This window comes from Chiloscyllium punctatum, chromosome 1, assembly GCF_047496795.1.
Source record: "Chiloscyllium punctatum isolate Juve2018m chromosome 1, sChiPun1.3, whole genome shotgun sequence".
Classification (NCBI taxonomy): Eukaryota; Metazoa; Chordata; class Chondrichthyes; order Orectolobiformes; family Hemiscylliidae; genus Chiloscyllium; species Chiloscyllium punctatum.
This window is the reverse complement of record NC_092739.1, coordinates 110,034,438-110,054,270: the sequence shown is the minus strand read 5'-3', so window position 1 is coordinate 110,054,270 and position 19,833 is coordinate 110,034,438. Positions and strand designations below refer to the sequence as shown.

Here is a 19,833-nt window from a genome sequence, read left to right as displayed (position 1 = left end):
GCAGCATTCAAATGTCCACTCTTAATGCTCACTTCAGAGACTGACCTGTATGTCTTCTGTTTTAATTTTTTTAAATCAAAAAGCATATTATCTAAATGGTGAGAGATAGAAAGATCTGGGTGTTTCAGTGCATGAATCTCTCAGGTTAATATGCAGGCACAGCAAGCAATCAGGAAAGCTAATGAATTAGGAAATTGAATGTAGGAAGCTTTACTTCAGTTACACGGGACATAGGTGAGACCCCATTTGAAATGCTGTTTATAATACCAGCCCCTGTATTTACAGGGGGATGTTAATGCATGGGAAGCGGTTCAGAGAAGGTTTACTAGACTGATATTAAAATCAGACCAGCTGTGATATTATTAAATGGTGGAGCAAGTTCAAAGGGCCAAGGTGCTCTTGTTCCTGGTCCATATGGTTCACTTGAGGTGAAGTCCGAATAACGCTGGGCTGAAGGCTTATTCCTACCATTTCTCATGACCTTACAGACAACCAGAAGTCTTAACTTGTATTAGTGTGCTGAGGATCAAGAATGCTGCTCTGAGACTCAGGCTATACTTTGTTAATATTTGCTCAAAGCTACTTTGCATTAATAATCCTAATGTTTTTAGATTAGATAAGATTACTTACAGTGTGGAAACAGGCCCTTCGGCCCAATAAGTCCACACCTATCCGCCGAAGCGCAACCCACCCATTCCCTTACATTTACCCCTTTACCTAACACTATGGGCAATTTAGCATGGCCAATTCACCTGGCCTGCATATCTTTGGACTGTGGGAGGAAACCGGAGCACCCGGAGGAAACCCACGCAGACACTGAGAGAAGGTGCAAACTCCACAGAGTCAATCGCCTGAGTCGGGAATTGAACCCGGGTCTCTGACGCTGTGAGGCAGCAGTGCTAACCACTGTGCCACCGTGCCACCCAAGTTAAAACTTGTTTTTTAAATATCCAAATCAAGACTATGTTGAGTGGTTATGGCTATTTTCTTTGTTATCTTAGGCAGTATAGTAATATGGTTGTCTTGTTTTTATTCTACACTAATTTTTACTCTTTTACAGGCTTCATGCAGTTTATACAGTCTGTGCCTGTTGCTGAAGTATTGGCGACAGAAGGAAGTATACAGGTAAAACAAATAACACAACTGAATTAGAAGAGAAATGTTATGTTTTTAATACTAAGGTACATAACAGTAGAATTTTGTTGGTAACCCCATGCCCATAATTCACCTAAAAATCTATTTATATAGAACAAAGAACTGTACAAGACAGGAACAGATTCTTTGGCCCAAAATGTCTGTGCTGACTATGAGGCCATTCTAAACTAAAACTGACAAAACTGCAGATACTGGAAATCCGAATGAAAACATTCCTGGAAAAAGCTCAGAAGATCGGACAGCATTCGTGGAAAGGAATCAGAGTCCAGTGATCCTTCCTCAGAACGGGGTTCATTTTCATAGAATATGGCATGTGGTAAAGCTAAATACATTCCATATTCAGATTTGTTTATGGAAGTTTTACATTTTAGAAAATTACAGAAATTTGATACCACTTAAATCTGTTGTATTGCTGAAATCAGGAAAAGAAAATCCATGAACACTAAGCTGACAGATAACTAATGACTGACTTCTCTCAACTGTTTATTCATAATGAAACTAATCTGTCACAGATTATGACAGAGTCATTGAGTTGTGCAGCACAGAAATAGATCCTTAAGTCCAACAACTCATCCATGCCAACCAGATATCCTAAATTAATCTCATCCTATTTGCCCATCTGAACCCTTCCTATTCATATACCCATCCGAATTCCATTTAAATGTTGTAATTGTACAAGCCTCCACCACTTCCTCTGGTAGCTCATTCCATACACACACCACCCTTTGTGTGAAAAGATTGCCCTTTAGATCCTTTATAAATTTTGTCCCCTCACCATAAGCCTATGTCCTCTAGTTCTGTATTATCCCACTCCAGGAATCTTGTCTATTTACCATATCCATGCCCCTCATGATTTAACAAACTTCTGTAAAGTCATCCCTCGGCCTCTGACACTTGATAGAAAACAGCCACAGCCTATTCTGCCTCTCCCAATAGCTCAAACCCTCCAACCCTGGCACCATCCTTGTAAATCTTTTCTGAACCCTTTCAAGTTTCACAACATCCTTCCGATAGGAAAGAGACCAGAATTGCGTACAATATTCCAAAAGTGGCCTAATGAATGTCCTGTACAGCTGCAACATGACCTCCCAACTCCTGTACTCAATACTCAGACTAATAAAGGAAAGCATACCAAACGCCGCCTTCACTATCCTATCTACCTGCAACTCCACTTTCAAGGAGCTATGAACCTGCACTTCAAGGTCTCTTTGTTCAGCAACACTCCCTAGGACCTTACCATTAAGCGTATAAGACCTGCCCTGATTTGCCTTTCGAAAATGCAACACCTCACATATATTTAAATTAAACTCCATCTGCCCCTTAGTCCATTGGCCCTCCTGATAGATACACAAAACTTGGGAGCAGAAGGAAGCTATGTGCCCCTTCAACCGTTCTCTGACATGTGTCTCAGCTGCTCTTTTCTATCTGTTAGTCATAAACCTTAATTCATTTATATATCAAAAATCTTGGTTAGTTTAGCGTTGCTTTCTGGGCCAGAAAATTCCACAGACGTTGTTTGCATCAATATATTGATGTTTCCTACTAGTTTTAGAGGAGTATAGTTTGTAAAAAAGACACCTGGCAGGGGAAGGGAACAGTTCTGATCTTTTCTTCTACACCACCATCAAAGTGTGGCAAAAGCTGAGCGTCTGCTTCATACAAAGCAGTGCCTTAGGAATTACTTTCAAAGAAGAAAAGCTAATCACTAAAGTATCAAGAAATGCTGTTTCTGTGGTAGCTTTCAAAAGTCAAGGAAGCGAGAAAAAAATGTTGGAACAAGAGTAGGCCGTTCAGCCTATCAAATTTGCTGGCCATTCCACATCATGGCTGATCATCTCAGCACAGGGAAATGGAACTATCTCCAATCTCTCCAAGTTGTTTGTCTCTAGATTTCCAAGATAAGTTTCAAATTCTCAGTGAATCATTGCTATTCCAATGCCATTTCATCAGCAATGTCCATTGTAGGAACTGTATTCCTAGTATGCTAGTAATACCAGTATGTAACACGATAAAATAATTTCCTGGGTCCAAATCTTTGGATTGTCAGAGGTACTCCAGGTGATGTGCTGCAGGACCTGTGGCGATGCTGCCCCTTTAACAAGGTTATGTTGTCCTTGGTTTTGTTTCAAGAGGGATTGGAAAGGCAGAGGTGCCAATTTGTCTGGGAATGGTTCCTTTTAACAATGGCAGGGGAATGGCCAGTTCTCCCAATTCGGATCTTTTTTCTAGTTTGGTTTGTTTAAGCAAGGAGTCAAAAACTACTGGGGACCTGGGGAAGGAGCTACAATGAAAATAAGTTTCATGCTCCAACAGAGGACTTACCTGGACTTTCTCTCTCAAATCTCTGGTATTTGAATTCACCTTTGACCAAGGGGTGTGCTTATGGGGCTGCAGGGATTGGAATAGTTCTTTCAATAAATTGTGAATAAGTTGTGGATTATCAAATAATTTATTCTAAATTCTGGTTTCTTTTGTGTTTCATCCGTATGTTTAAATAAATTCTGTTTTGTTTAAAGGTGAATGGTTTGACCAGTTACATCACTCCTGGAGTATTCATTTTACATTTGCCTAAAAAAATAAAAGTTAGAATCTGAGCTACCTTCTTAAAAAATTTTGAGGGGGTCTGGTCTGATCCATAATAGACTTCTGAATACATTGTGGAACTTCTTTCCAATGCATCCTTTCTTAAAATTTAAACATCCAATTGGCAATTACCCTTCTCCTCATGACCTAATGAAAAGGTCTCCAAATCTGACTTGGATATCCATGAAATGCTGGATAATATAAAATAATATAAAATTCTGGATAACTAAAAACTAACTTCTCCAAGCACTCATGTTAAAATCCCTGAACTGCCCCTCAAATGAGCCTACTGCTCAAATTCCCACCCCAATCAACCATGTTACTGGCTCTGTCCTACACTCTAATTCATTTTCCTTCTCTCTATAGCTCTACAAAGAAGCTTCACTGTCTAGAATACAAAGGTTAGATCTTAAATTGGAAGATCCCTCCGAAAAATCAAGACACTGTAATCAGAAATAGGGTTTGAAGAAGAATCATACTGGACTCCATGTTAACTCTGTTCCTGTCTCCACAGATACTGGGCGACACAGTGACTGTGGTTAGCACTGCTGCCTCACAGCACCAGGTACCCAGGTGTCTGTGTGGAATTTGCACATTCTCCCCATGTCTGTGTGGGTTACCTTTGGGTGCTCCAATTTCCTCCCACAATCCAAACGTGCAGATTAGGTGAATTGGCCATGGTAAATTGCCTATAGTGTAGGTAGGGTCTGCAGGAATAAACGTGCAGTAATGGGGAAGGGATTTGGGTGGCATACTCTTTGAAGGATCGGTGTGACTTGTTGGGCCAAAGGGCCTGTTTCCATACTGTAGGGATTTGAGATTCAGACCTGAGTTTCTTCAGTATTCTCTGTGTTTGTTTTATCGTTTTTGATTTTGTTTGGAATATCTGGGACTATTGTTATGAAGATTTCTCTTTTTCCATTTTAATAAGTTCATTTATCAAATTGTTTGTATTTTATAAATAATTTATAAATCTGAATACAGTGCAAATTAGCGTGAAACATTAGGATTAACAAATCCGCATTTTACAAATATTGACTGATCGATGTCTGCCTACTGCTTCCAACCACATTTTAATTTTTTGAAGTACAATTTTGTTTTATTAACTTAAATTTTATATGCATCATTATGAACTATTTGCATTTTCCTCACAGGCACTTTTAAGAGAGGAGTGTGTTCAGGTTTCTTACCTGCTGATAAACAGTGTGGGTCAGGTTAAAGTAGTTGATTATGCATTAGTTAATTTTTCACTTAACTTTGAAATATTAACTGACATTGGTAATTTTTCACTAATGATTCCAAATACTTAAGTACATTTTTGTTTGAGAAAGCAATCCCAAATATTTTGAATTTTGAGAGAAAGAACATGAACTCTTAATCCACAAAAAATTGAATTCCAGATTCCTTGGTAATCTAATGCCTTCAATTGTACATTTTCTAGAACTTTTTCAGAAAACATGCACCCAGTGAAAAAGGGCCCTCTGGTATCAGTGCTGAGGTTATGGACACCTATGTTAAAAGCTGTGGTAAGTAATAAATATCAACAGGAAACAAAAGTTTTCTAACAGGCAATAATCTCAAATATGATTTGTAGTAAAGGTATAATCTTACTTTGTGTTATGGACTTGGTCCAAAACTCATACCTAAGCAATATGACCCATTCAATATTCTATTGAATGGAGTCCTTGGACTTATCAGTGGGCTTTTGATAACGTGCCACATGAACAAAGTTAGAGACAAAAAAAAAACGCAGATGCTGGAATCCAAGATAGACAGGCAGGAGGCTGGAAGAACACAGCAAGCCAGGCAGCATCGGGAGGTGGAGAAGTCGATGATTTGGATGTAACGCTCCATCAGTACTGGGAGGGGTGGGTGGGTGTAAAGGGAGTTGCAGATAAAGGAGGTGACGGGGACAGGGTGGTGAAGTGAGGATTTTGCTGACAAAAACACTCTGACTGGCCTCGACCTTAGAACATAGAACATAGAACAGTACAGCACAGAACAGGCCCTTCAGCCCACAATATTGTGCCGACCACTGATCCTCATGTATGCACCCTCAAATTTCTGTGACCATATGCATGTCCAGTACTCTCTTAAATGTCCCCAATGACCTTGCTTCTACAACTGCTGCTGTCAACGCATTCCATGCTCTCACAACTCTCTGTGTAAAGAACCTGCCTCTGACATCCCCTCTATACTTTCCTCCAACCAGCTTGAAACTATGACCCCTTGTGTTAGTCATTTCTGGCCTGGGAAATAGTCTCAGTCTATCGACTTTATCTATGCCTCTCATTATCTTGTATACCTCAATTAGGTCCCCTCTTCTCCTCCTTTTCTCCAATGAAGAAAGTCTGAGCTAAGCCCTCCAGTCCAGGCAGCATCCTCGTAAACCTCCTCTGATCCCTCTCCAAAGCATCCACGTTTTTCCTATAATAGGGTGACCAGAACTGGACGCAGTATTCCAAGTGCAGTCTAACTAAAGTTTTATAGAGCTGCAACACGATCTCATGACTTATGCCAAAACACCATATACTTTCTTAACAACCCTGTCCACTTGGGTGGCCTGCACACCAAGATCCCTCTGTTCCTCCACACTGCCAAGAATCCTATCCTTAATCCTGTACTCAGCTTTCAAATTTGACCTTCCAAAATGCATCACCTTGCATTTATCCAGGTTGAACTCCATCTGCCATCTCTGCATCCTGTCAATGTCCCGCTGCAGCCTACAACAGCCCTCTATACTGTCAACGACACCTCCAACCTTTGTCGTCTGCAAACTTGCTGACCCATCCTTCAATCCCCTCATCCAAGTCATTAATAAAAATACAAACAATAGAAGCCCAAGAACAGAGCCCTGAGGAACACCACTCACCACAGACTTCTAGGCAGAATATTTTCCTTCTACTACCTTGCTTTAGCTGGAAGCAGAGATCAGTTTACCACCCCCTTTATCTTCAGCTCCCCTTACAGTGTGGAAACAGGCCCTTCAGCCCAACAAGTCCACACCAACCCACCGAAGCGCAACCCACCCATACCTCTACGTTTACCCCTTCAACTAACACTACGGGCAATTTAGCATGGCCAGTTCACCTGACCTGCACATCTTTGGACAGTGGGAGGAAACCAGAGCACCCAGAGGAAACCCACGTAGACACTGGGAGAATGTGCAAACTCCACACAGTCAGTCAATTTTCCAGTACACTCTGGGATTGCCATCTAGTCATATATACGGGAGCTGCATTCTCTCTCTCTCTCTCTCTCTCTCTCTCTCTCTCTCTCTCTCTCTCTCTCTCTCAAAGGTACAGTACACGCCTTCAACTTCATAACAATATTGACTTGGCCTGATTTATCTTAGGTTAAGTAATCTGCTTTAATGAATCATAGGATAGAATCCCTAAAGTGTGGAAGGAGGCCATGTGGCCCATGGACACTGACTCTAGCAGGGTTTTTTTATGACTACTTAAGGTACCAGGCCTGTAGTTTCCTGTCTTCTATCTACCTCGCTTTTTTGAATAAAGAAATTACATTCACCATCTTAGAATAGAATTTGGAAAATTCAAAGCACTCATTCAACTGTATCAATCGCCATTTCTTTTAAGACTCTGGGATGATGTCCAAGAGCCTAGCATGAAGTCCATTATGATCAGCAGACTGTCAGCTCCAGCTCCAGCACTTTGATAGCCCAGGATCTAGGCCACTTAAAAAAAACAGTGAAACAATTAGAATCAGTCATGCACAAGAGACTTGAAGCAGATCAGCACAAGTATCTCTGAAGGTTGAGGCTGGAGGAGGGTGCAGAAGCTACAGTGTGACGTGAAAATGTGGGTGAAAATTTTGAAGTTTGATCAAGCCTCTAAGTTGCTAGGGTAAAGGAAGATTTCCTTCCTGAAAGGATAATGATGAATCAGATGGAATTTTATAACAATTGATGATGTTAGACTAGCTTGTTTCTTTGGATTTCAACTTTTACTGTATTTAAATTCCACTATTTGTCATGGTGCCACGTCCCCATTAGTTTGGATTCTGGATTACGAGTCCAGTGACAATACCACTAAATCGCTACCTTCACTGAAATCAGTGATTATATTCTCAATATTTCAAGTAGAAATTTGTCCACATTGTGGAGAGAAGCAGTTGTTGATCTAGTTTTGGCATCTATCCAGTAAGATGGCAAATTGCCCAGATATGTCCTATCCGCAAAAGGCAGGACAAATCAAATCCAACCAACTGCCACTATTATCAAGACTATACTTGACCATCAGCAAAGAGATTATAATGTTATTAATCTTCACTTGACCATCAATTACCTGCTCATTGAAGCTCGTTTTGGGTTTCTCTGAAGCCAAACAACTCCTAACCTCACTGCAGCTTTGATCCAAACATGTAGAAAAGAGCTAAACGCAAAGGGTGAGTCACTACAATCGACATTAACACCAATTTGATTGTCGGGTGTATGCTCCACTAGTTGAAGTTATACCCAAGACAAAGAAAGGTAGTTCTGATTGGAAGTCAGTTGTCTCAGTCACAGAATATTATTCTGAAAGTTCATCAAAGTCGTATCCACAGGCCAACCATTTTCATTTGGTGCATCAATAACCTTGCTTCCATAAAGTCAAAAGTGGGGATGTTTGCTGATGATGATTGCATAACATTTAGTGATATTCATTATTTTCGGATACTGAAGCAGTCCATGTCCTTATGTGGCAAGACTTGGACAAAGTCCAAGCTTGGGCTGATAAGTGCCAAGTGATATTTGTTCTCCTCAAATGCCAGGCAATAACCCTGTCCAACAAGAGAGAATCTAGCCATGTCCTTTTGAGATTCGCTGGCAGTGCCTTTGTTGAATTGTCGCTCTTTCAGCATCCTGGAGTTTACCATTGCCCAGGATCTGAACTGAACCAGTCATATCAATACTGTAGCCACAAGAGTAGGTTAGTAGCTAAGAATTCAGAGGCAAGTAACTTGCCTCATGACTCCCCAATGCCTGTGGAATGTCTGCAAAGCATATGTCAGGAGTGTAATGGAATAACCTCCACGTCCATGGATGAGTGGAGCTCGAATAACATTCCCAAGAAGCTTGACAATATCCAGGACAAAGTAACTCACTTGACTGATCCACCTCCTTAAGCATTTGAGATCAACACAACTAACACAGTGCCAGCCATGTGTGGTGTCTACAAGAAACACTGCAGTAACCTCATTGAGGCTTCTTCAACACACCTTTGTGCTGAAGGGTTCAAATATGGGGAGAAAATGGGAACAAGGTACTGTATGGTCAGTCATGATCTTATTAAGAGTCGAGCCAGTTTGAAGAGCTAAATGCCGTATTTCTGCTCTAAATTCTGTTTCTGTGAAGCAGTGGGTAACCAGATGCCCCGATTCCTTTGATGTTACTTCAGAGATATTATTAGCTAAGCTGATACAAAGTACTTGATATTTTATAGCCTCAAATTTGTTTTAGATTAGGATTAGCATTTCAACTGTAACAACTAATCTGAGTGAATTTTGTTACTGGATTGTAAATTGGAATTAGCATATGTAATAGCATTAAAAATATTATTAGCATTAATAATGAATATAAATTTAAAATGGACAATTCCATGGATTTCAGCTTTTCTAAGTTTTGATATTTAAACTATCTAATTTTGTTGTAGCTGGATATTGTGTGATTACATACATCCTTGGAGTTGGGGACAGACATTTGGATAACCTCCTCCTGACAAAGACTGGTAAGTTTCCCACAACATAGCACCTTTGTTATTGTGATCCAGAGCCTTTAAAATGTTTTGAAGTTGCTTTACAATCCACTTCTTTCTTCATACACCTCAAACTCGCATTCAGGTATATAAAAGGTAATATTAGTTGAAGATTTGTTGATCATATAAATAGATTCAGTTTGAATAAAAATTCAGCAGGTGTCACTGCAGATCTGTTTTGTGTTGCTGCTTTAGGCCAACAAAGATACATTCCAGCAATTTGCTGCATGCTATTTTTATATGGCTCTGAATTCCATGTTTATGCAGACCTTAAAATAATCCTAAAATCTTTGCAGTTTTGTTCTGCCAGTCTTTGAGTGAATTATCATAATTTTTTTAAAGTTTGCAGAATAATAGTTAATATTGTGTCATTTTTCTTGGTTATGGATGTACAGACTGTACATTGCATTGGTAGCCTTCTTGTTTAATGTACAATGTATATATATACAATACAATTCAATACAACACAGGAACAGGCCCTTCAGCCCACCAAGCCTGTGCCAATTCCTTGTCCTTATTTAAACCCACTACTTACTTCTCGTGCATGGTATCTATCTCTCTGTTCTCCTCGTGTTCATGTGTCTATCAAGATACACCTTAAACATTGCTAACATATCTGCTTTCACCACTTCCACTGGCGGTGCGTTCTAGGCATCCATTATCCTATGTGTGATACATTTTCCCTGCACTTCTCCCCTAAACTTTTCCCCTTTCTTCTTTAACCTATGCCCTTCCACCCTTGGAGAAAACCTTTTACTATCCAGCCTCTCTAGGCCTCTTTGAATTTTGTACATCTTTATCAGGTTGCCCATCCGCCTCCGTATTTCCAGTGAAAATAATCTGTTTATCCACCTCTCCTACTAAACCCTGCAGACTAGGCAATGTCCTGGTAAAACTTCTCTGCACCCTCTCCAAAGCATCCACATCCTTCTAGTAGTGTGGTGACCAGAATTGCATGCAGTATTCCAAATGAGGCCTAACAAAAGTTTTGCACAGCTGTAACATATCTTGCCAACTCTTATATTTGTACCCTGGCCAATGAAGGCAAGTGTGCTGTATTCCTTCTTGACCACCATATCCATCTATGTTGCCATTTTCAGTCACCTGTGTACCACGATGCCCAGATCCCTCTATATGTCCATGCTCCTAAAGGGTTCTGCCATTTATTGTATAATTCACTGCTGAATTTGATATTCCAGAATGCATCACCTCAAATTGGTCTGGATATAATTCCATCTGCCTTTTCTGTGCCCAAATCTACACTTGATGTGTATCCAGCTGTATCCTTTGACAATCCTCCTTACTATCTACAAATCTGCCAATTTTAGTGTCACCCGCAAACTTAGTCAAGCTACCTATGTTTTCCTCCAGATCATATTCAACAAAGACCCCAGCACTGATTCCTGTGGAATACCGCTAGTTACTGAGCTCTGTATAGAAAAGCACCGTTCGCCTGCTACTCTGTCTTCTGTGACCAAGCCAGTTTTGTATCTATCTAGCCAGCTCACCCCAGATCCAATGAGACTCTATCTTCTATTGCCATAAGGTATCTTATCAAATGCCTCAATAAAGTCGATGTAGATAACATTCACTGCCCTTCCCTCATCAATCATTCTTGTCACCTCTTCAAAAAAACTCAATCAAGTTGGTTAGACATGACCTTCCCCACACAAACCCATGCTGCCTACCTTTAACAAGTCCATTTGCTTTCAAATGTGAATAAATCTAGTCTCTTAGTATCTTTTCCAGTAGTTTCCTCACCATTGACGTCAGGCTCACCAGCCTGTAATTATGTGGGTTATTCCCTGTTTCCCTTTGTAAGCACACAAACAACCTGTTGGTATTCTTTGAAGAGGTGACAAGCAGGTTAGACCAGGGAAACCCAGTGGATGTGGTCTATCTAGACTTCCAAAAGGCCTTTGATAAGGTGCCACACGGGAGGCTGCTGAGCAAGGTGAGGGCCCATGGTGTTCGAGGTGAGCTACTGGGATGGATTGAGGATTGTCTAACTGACAGAAGGCAGAGAGTTGGGATAAAAGGTTCTTTTTCAGAATGGCAGCCGGTGACGAGCGGTGTCCCGCAGGGTTCAGTGTTGGGGCCACAGCTGTTCGCATTATATATTAATTATCTGGATGAAGGGACTGGGGGCATTCTAGCGAAGTTTGCCGATGATACGAAGTTAGGTGGACAGGCAGGTAGTACTGAGGAAGTGGGGAGGCTGCAGAAGGATCTGGGAGAGTGGTCCAGGAAATGGCTGATTGAATTCAACCTGAACAAATGCGAGGTCTTGCACTTTGGCAAAAAGAATAAAAGCACAAACTACTTTCTAAACGGTGAGAAAATTCGTAAAGCCAAAGTACAAAGGGATCTGGGAGTGCTAGTCGAGGATTCTCTAAAGGTAAACATGCAGGTTGAGTCTGTGATTAAGAAAGCGAATGCGATGTTGTCACTTATCTCAAGAGGGTTGGAATATAAAAACACCATTGTGCTACTGAGACTTTATAAAGCTCTGGTTAGGCCCCATTTGGAGTACTGTGTCCAGTTTTGGTCCCCACACCTCAGGAAGGACATACTGGCACTGATACGTGTCCAGCGGAGATTCTCACGGATGATATCTGGAATGGTAGGCCTAACATATGAGGAACGGCTGAAGGATCTTGGGATTGTATTCATTGGAGTTTAGAAGATTAAGGGGAGATCTAATAGAGACGTACAAGATAATACATGGCTTGGAAAGGGTGGATGCTAGGAAATTGTTTCTGTTAGGTAAGGAGACTTGGACCCATGGACACATCCTTAGAATTAGAGGGGGTAAATTCAGAACAGAAATGCGGAGACATTTCTTCAGCCAGAGAGTGGTGGGCCTGTGGAATTCATTGCCGCAGAGTGCAGTGGAGGCTGGGACGCTAAATGTCTTCAAGGCAGAGATTGATAGGTTCTTGTTGTCTCGGGGAATTAAGGGCTACGGGGAGAATGCGGGTAAGTGGAGTTGAAGTGCCCAGCAGCCATGATTGAATGGCGAAGTGGACTCGATGGCCCGAATGGCCTTACTTCCACTCCTATGTCTTATGGTCTTATAGCCATTTTCCAGTCCTCTGGAACCTAGCCTGAGGCCAAAGCAGATGCAAAGATGTCTGTTAAGGCCCCAGCTATTTCACCCCCTTGCCTCTAATAGTACCCTGGGATAGATCACATCTGGCCCTGGGGACTGTCTATCTTAATATATCTCAAGATACACAACACTTCCTCGTTCGTTATGTTGACCTTTCCTTAACCTGAACATTGCTCATATTCCCTTTCCTCGGTGAATACCAATACAGGTCGTTCTGTTATAACACGTGTTTTGTCGTCGCGAATTCACTAAAACACGATTGACCAATTGGGGATGCTGTTTCTTCAGAGTGAACTTTTAAAATGTGTTGGCTGTAATGTAATTATAGCACCAACATTTTAAGCACTGTTTCTAAAGCACAATTTTTCTATAACATGGGGTTGTACAAGAATGCAACCATCACGTCATAGAAGAACTGACTATGTAAGGAATCTTCAGGGCTATTTCCTCCATTTCCAAGGTATCATGTTAACTCAAATTACCTAACTATGTCACTTAAGTTTTTCTTTGAAGTAAGGAAACTTAACTATTTGGATAAATTGTTTTTGAAGTGGAACATTTCAATAATCCAATGGCCCTTTAAAGTTTTCTTTTAATACGTAACCTATAATTTCTTGTTTTCCCATTTTCAGAAAGGCCTATTGCTCAAAAATAGTGAATATCTCTAAATGTATATCCACATATTCCACTACATTATAAATTTCCAGATGCTGTGTATATCTGATAATGATTGATCTCAACCATTGTAATCCGTCAGCTTCCTGCGATATGTTTGTCAGCATTTATAGTAAATCGTTTCACGAGGAAGATCTTGTAAGAATCCTCTGATAGTAAATGGACAGCTCTGGCCAGAAATCACAAGGAGCCTTGTTTTCGTTCAGTCCGCCTTCAAGCAAGTTTTGATCATGAAATAATGAAAGGAGCTCGATTAGGTTTTAAACAACTGAGTTGGATATGTGACTGTCCCTAGTTAGCGTTGCACCAATTGTCTTTTTTGTTTTGCACGTAATATTATGCTTTTTGATTAATTCTCCAATGTTCTTTGGTATAGTGTTTCAACATTATAAGTGTATAATAATGCATTCATTATTTGTGCTGATGCTAAACAGACATGAGTGAATCTATTGATTACAAATAGTTTTAAAAAATACATTTTCAAAACCATTCGAATTCTTTCTTCAAAGGTATTGTCTCGTTTGCTCTATTTTTATTCTAGCAGCAAAAATAATGGATTGAATAAGGTTAGTGGGTCACTTGAAGCTCAGATGACTAGAATACAAACAGTTAACATTGAGTCTTTTGCAACCATTTTTGTGTAGCTAGTGTTAAATTGGTACCCAAGGGAAATGTGCAATACTGTTGGACAGCACTCATTTCTAGAAAGGTTCTTGCATGAGTGCTCAGAATGAGCCCATCATTCAAGACTGGCAAAAGCAGGGACTGTGTAATGGAGAACATATTTGAGTGTACAAAGGAAACATTAATGGTTGGGTAGTCAAATCTGTACCTGATCTGTAAAGTACAAATAGATCAGCATTCCAGTGTTCCATATTTTGCATGCTGCAGGTTAAGATTAATCTTTCTGCATTATGGTAGCAGTTCTTGTGTAGAGGATAAATTGATCTGTTAAAATCCTATCCAGGATCCTATCTAGAAAAGATCTTTTCATTTTGCTGGAGGGCTTGCTGAATTGAATAAGGAATAGAATTGATTACAAATGTAGACTATCTCAACCCGCAAATAAATCTGAGTCAAGAAGAAAAGGGAATGTTTTAAAACAATGCATCCATGATCATCTTTCATTCAGAAGAATTTTCTACTTAGCTGAAAATGGGGTCCACATTACCTCCTCCACCCCCCCCCCCCCCCCCCCCCATTCCCGTTTTCTAGGAGGAAAAGACTTTGATAAAGGTCTAAAAACATTGTCCAAAAATGTCACGTGTTCAAAAGTCTATTTAAGTAGTGTAAGATACATATGTAAAACAAGTTTCTTTAATGTTAGGTTGTCAGTTAACTGTGCCGAAGTTTTGATAATGAGCCATTGCACTTGCCATTTTCTTTATTTGATCATCACCTCAATCTTGAAGTGATGCTGCTTTTTAAAGTAAAAAGCACATGGAATGCTAAAATGATTAATCTATGCTTGACTTGTACTGTTGCAGGGAAATTATTTCACATAGACTTTGGATATATTTTGGGTCGTGATCCTAAACCTTTGCCACCTCCCATGAAATTGAGTAAAGAAATGGTAGAGGGCATGGGTGGAATGCAGAGTGAACAGTACCAAGAATTCCGTAAACAATGTTATACTGCCTTTCTGCACCTGAGAAGGTAAATGTGTCTCAATTTTCATTTCACTACATCACGCTAAGGAGAGCTTACTTTTTTTGAATAAAAGCTATTGAAAATTATCTGTTTCAAATTTGTCTTCCCTGATTTGTAAGTCTAGCCTTAATTAAAAGTTATTGAATTCAAATCGAACAGCAATTGTAGAATGTCTTGTACATCTTCATGACATCGCAGAGATGGTTCACAATTAGTGAAGTACATTTGATGTTTTGTTGCTTATAAAATTAGTAGTCTGTTTGTGCTCTCAGTCCCACAAACAGCAGTGAGTTAACTAGCCAAAAAAAGCTCCTTTGATTGATCTTCTACTTCTAACCAAGAGGGATGATGAAGACTCGTGTCAATGTTGTTTGAACTATAAAATCACCAAACTCTGTTTTAAAGTGTCACCCTAGATCATGTGTTCAGATATCTGAAGAGAGGCTTTAAACCTTAAGCTTTTAAGGCTAACACTGAATCAAGCTTACACCTGACTGTTGATTAAACCCTTTTGAGCAGAAATTATTTATATTAATGGATGTGATGCATATCCTGTAATAACAGTTATAAGTTAGTAAGCTTGTCAAAGTTTATTGCTTAAAAATTGCTAATTTGTGAAAATGGCCTTTTTTCAGTTCCAATGAAGGGCAAATCGAGTTTTGAGAAGATTTGTAGCTCAGGTTGAGGTTCTGGATGTAAATTTGCTCACTGAGCTGGAAGGTTCATTTTCAGACTCTTCGTTACCATATTAGGTAACATCTTCAGTGAGCCTATGAACGAAACACTGATGTAAAACCTGCTTTCTATTTATATGTTTGAGTTTTCTAGGTTGATTATGTCATTTCCTGTGGTGACACCATTTCCTATGGTGATGTCATTTCCTGTTCTTTTTCTCAAGAGGTGGTAAATGGGATCCAAGCCAGTGTGTTTGTTTGTAGAGTTCCAGTTGGAATGCCATGCTTCTAGGAATTCTTGAGAGTGTCTGTGTTTAGCTTGTACTAGGATGGATATGTTGTCCAAGTCAAAGTGGTGCCCTTCCTCATCTATATGTAAGGATACTAGTGAGAGTGGGTCAAACAACAGCCAATGTACTTGAAAGACCGTATACAGACAACAAACAAAACTAATGTTATTTACAAAATATCTTGCAAGGACTATAACAAACACTACAGACAGAAAACTAACCACCAAGAAACATGAACATCAACTAGCCACAAAACGACATGACCCACTCTCACTGTCCTTACATACAGACGAGGAAGGACACCACTTCACCTGGGACAACATATCCATCCCAGGACAAGCCAAACACAGACACGCATGAGAATTCCTAGAAGCATGGCATCCCAACCGGAACTCTATCAACAAACACATTGACTTGCATCCCATTTACCACTCCCTGAGAAAAGGAACAGAAAATGACGTCGATCTAGAAAATGACATCACCAACCCTGGGAAACTCAAACATATAAATAGAAAGCGGGTTACACCACCAGTGCTTCACTCGGAGGCTCATTGATGATGTTACCTAGTATGGTGATGAATAGTCTGAAAATGAATCTTCCAGCTCACTAAGCAAACATACATCCAGAAGGGCAAATCATCCTCTGTTGGCTTTTTCTCTTCAACAAAATTTGTTCACAATTTTTTTTTTAATTTCAGATTTCTAGAATTGATTTTTTTTTGTAAATCTTTTATTTGTGGTTTCTGGAACTACAACTGTTTACAGTAGACATTAATGACTTGAAGGAAGTGAATATTCTGTAGCCAAATTTGCAGATGACACAAAAATAGGTGGAAAGTCAGGTTGCGAGAGTAACGCAAACAGCTTACAAAGAGGTATTGATAGATTAAATAAGTGGGCAATAAGTTGGAGGAATATCATGTGGGGAAAATGTGCTGTTGTTCATTCTGGAAGAAGAACATAAACAGAATACTACTTACTTGAAAAAAACACTACAGAAAGCTGCACTGCAAAAGGACATAAGGGTACTTGTGCACACAACGTACAGAGCTAGTACACAGGTGCAGTGGTAATCAGGAAAGCCAGTGGCCTGTTGGCTCTTATTTCTAGGGGTTGGAGTATAAGATTAGGGAAATCATCGTGCAGCTGTACTAAGACCACGTTTAGAGTACTGTGAGCAGTTTTAGAGACATAGGAGCAGGAGTCGGCTTTTCAGCCCCTTGAACCTGTTCTGCCAGTCAATAAAATCATGGCTGATCACTGGCCTAATTCCACATGACTGCCTTGGGTCCATATCCCCTTGCTTCATAAAAAATTGTCAATCTAAGATTTAAATTTAACAACTGAATTAGCATTGAGAAAGAGAGTTCCAAGCCTCCATTATTCTTAGTGTGTAGAATCAGATAAATGCGAGGTGCTGCATTTTGGGAAAGCAAATTTTAGCAGGACTTATACACTTAATGGCATGGTCCTAGGGAGTGTTGCTGAATACAGAGACTTTGGAGTGCAGGTTCATAGCTCCTTGAAAGTAGAGTCGCAGCTAGATAGGATAGTGAAGAATGCGTTTGGTATGCTTTCTTTTATTGGTCAGAGTATTGAGTGCAGTAGTTGGGGGGTCATGTTGCGGCTATACAGAACATTGGTTAGGCCACTGTTGGAATATTGCATGCAATTCTGGTCTCCTTCCTATCGGAAAGATGTTGTGAAACTTGAAAGGGTTCAGAAAAGATTTACAAGGATGTTGCCAGGGTTGGAGGATATGAGCTATCGGGAGAGGCTGAACAGGGTGGCTGTTTTCCCTGGAGCGTCGGAGGCTGAGGGGTGACCTTCTCGAGGTTTACAAAATTATGAGGGGCATGGATAGGATAAATGGGCAAAGTCTTTTCCCTGAGGTCGGGGAGTCCAGAACTAGAATGCATAGGCTTAACGTGAGAGGGGAAGGATATAAAAAAGACCTATGAGGCAACTTTTTCACACAGAGGGTGATATGTGTATGGAATGTGCTGCCAGAGGAAGTGGTGGAGGCCAGTACAATTGCAACATTTAAGAGGCATTTGGATGGGTATATGATTAGGAAGGTTTTGGAGGGATATGGGCCAGGTGCTGGCAGGTGGGAATAGATTGGATTGGGATATCTGGTCGGCGTGGATGGGTTGGACCGAAGGGTCTGTTTCCATGCTGTACATCTCTATGACACTTTAAGTGCTTTCTAACATCTGTCCTGAATGGCCTGACCCTAATTCTAAGACTGTAACCCCGATTCTAGAATTTTCAACTATATTAAATAGTTAATCCTTATCTGCCACATCTTTTCCTGTTATATCCCGAAGACCTCTTAGATCACTGTGTTTAATCTTTTAAATTCTAGAAAATAGAGGCCTAACTTGTCTAATCTCTCCTCATTCTATAACCCTTGAAGGTCAGATGTCATCCTGTAAAGTTGCATTGAATTCCCTTCAGGGCCAAAAGGTGTAGTGCCCAGACCTGCTCACTATGTAGGATCGAACTAGGGTTTTGTTTAACTGCAGCATAATGTCTGCATCTCTATACTCCAGCCCGTTAAATGTGAACATTCCATTAGCCACTTTGGCTATTTTCTGTGCTTGTTTGTGGCATTTTAAAGAGCTATGAATCTGAAACTGCAAATCGCATTAGAAATCCACTGAATGTAATTTTGTTCCTTCTAAACAAAACCCTGAACCTATCATTTTTTTGGTCCAAAGTGGATCACTTCTCACGTGCTCATATTAAAATCCATCTGTCACGAATTTGCCAATTCATCTGTGTTATCAATTTCCTGTTGTAATTTTATGCTGCCATGAACAGTGTGTACATTGTTGTCCAATTTTGTATCATCAACAAATTTGGATATTTTGACTTTTTAACCCATTATCCAGATCATTAATGCGTATTATAAGTAGTTAAGGTCCTAACACAGATCTCTGTGGAAAACTAGTCATGTCCTGTCAATTTGAGTACTTACCCATCATTCCAACCAGTTTCCTGTCCATGTCAGTAATTAGCCCTCCTGTTAATAATCTTTTTTAAAAAGTCAGTGGACTTGCACCTCAGGTAACAGTCTCTCATGTGGAACCTTATCAAAAATCAACATCCATTATCTTAACTCTGTCCACCATCTTTGTTACCTCTTCAAAAAAACAGGTTTGTCAGATATGACCTACCTTTTATGAATCCATGCTAACTCTTGGAATAACTGACAACTTTCGAGTTGATCAGTTACCTTACCCTTGATTATTGACTCCAACAACTTCCCCAGCATAATTTTTTTGGTTCCCTTACCTGAGGAAAGATATCATTTCATTGGAGGCAGTTCAGAGATGGTTCATGAAAATAATCCCTGGATTGGAGGGGTTGTTTTATGAGCAAAGGCTAAACAGATTGGGACTCTACTCACCGGAGTTCAGAATATGTAAGGTTATCTGTTTGAAACATATAGAGGCTTGACAAGAGTGTTTCCCCTCATGGGGAAGTTTAGGACCAGAGGGTATAGTCTCAGAATTAAGGGGTGCTCACATAAGACTGAGATGAGAATGAATTTCTTCTTTTGGAGGGTTGAGAGCATTTGGAACTCCTTGCTACAAAGAGTTGTGGGGACAGAGTCCTTGCGTATATTTGAGGCTGAGATTAAAAAAAAAATCTTGATCGGTTGAGGAATTCAGGGTTGTGGCAAAAATACAGGAAATGTATATGAGGAATGTCAGATTCAGCCATGATTCAGTTGCATGGTGGAGTGGGCTTAAGAAGCCAAATTGCTGTTACGTGTTCCTATTTCCTATGGACAGGAAGAACCCTATGTGCTAATGTATTACTTGAGGGCAATAGTTACTCTGAAGTAAGTTAATTATCTGAAAATCTGGAGTTATGGCCAGCAAGAGAGATGGAATATTGGGAATAAACAATACATTGAACAAATTTGG

General features: G+C 40.1%; 1 protein-coding gene across 1 annotated transcript in view; it reads left to right on the top strand.

Moving 5' to 3' along the window:
- The window catches only part of pik3c3 (phosphatidylinositol 3-kinase, catalytic subunit type 3), a 123,782-nt gene that overhangs the window by 91,354 nt on the left and 12,595 nt on the right, over positions 1–19,833 (top strand). Inside the window, exons 19-22 of the mRNA XM_072571945.1 lie at positions 1,061–1,125; positions 5,180–5,264; positions 9,393–9,467; positions 14,769–14,937. Of these exons, the coding sequence (XP_072428046.1) occupies positions 1,061–1,125; positions 5,180–5,264; positions 9,393–9,467; positions 14,769–14,937 (394 nt within the window). The remainder of the gene's footprint in view (positions 1–1,060; positions 1,126–5,179; positions 5,265–9,392; positions 9,468–14,768; positions 14,938–19,833) is intronic.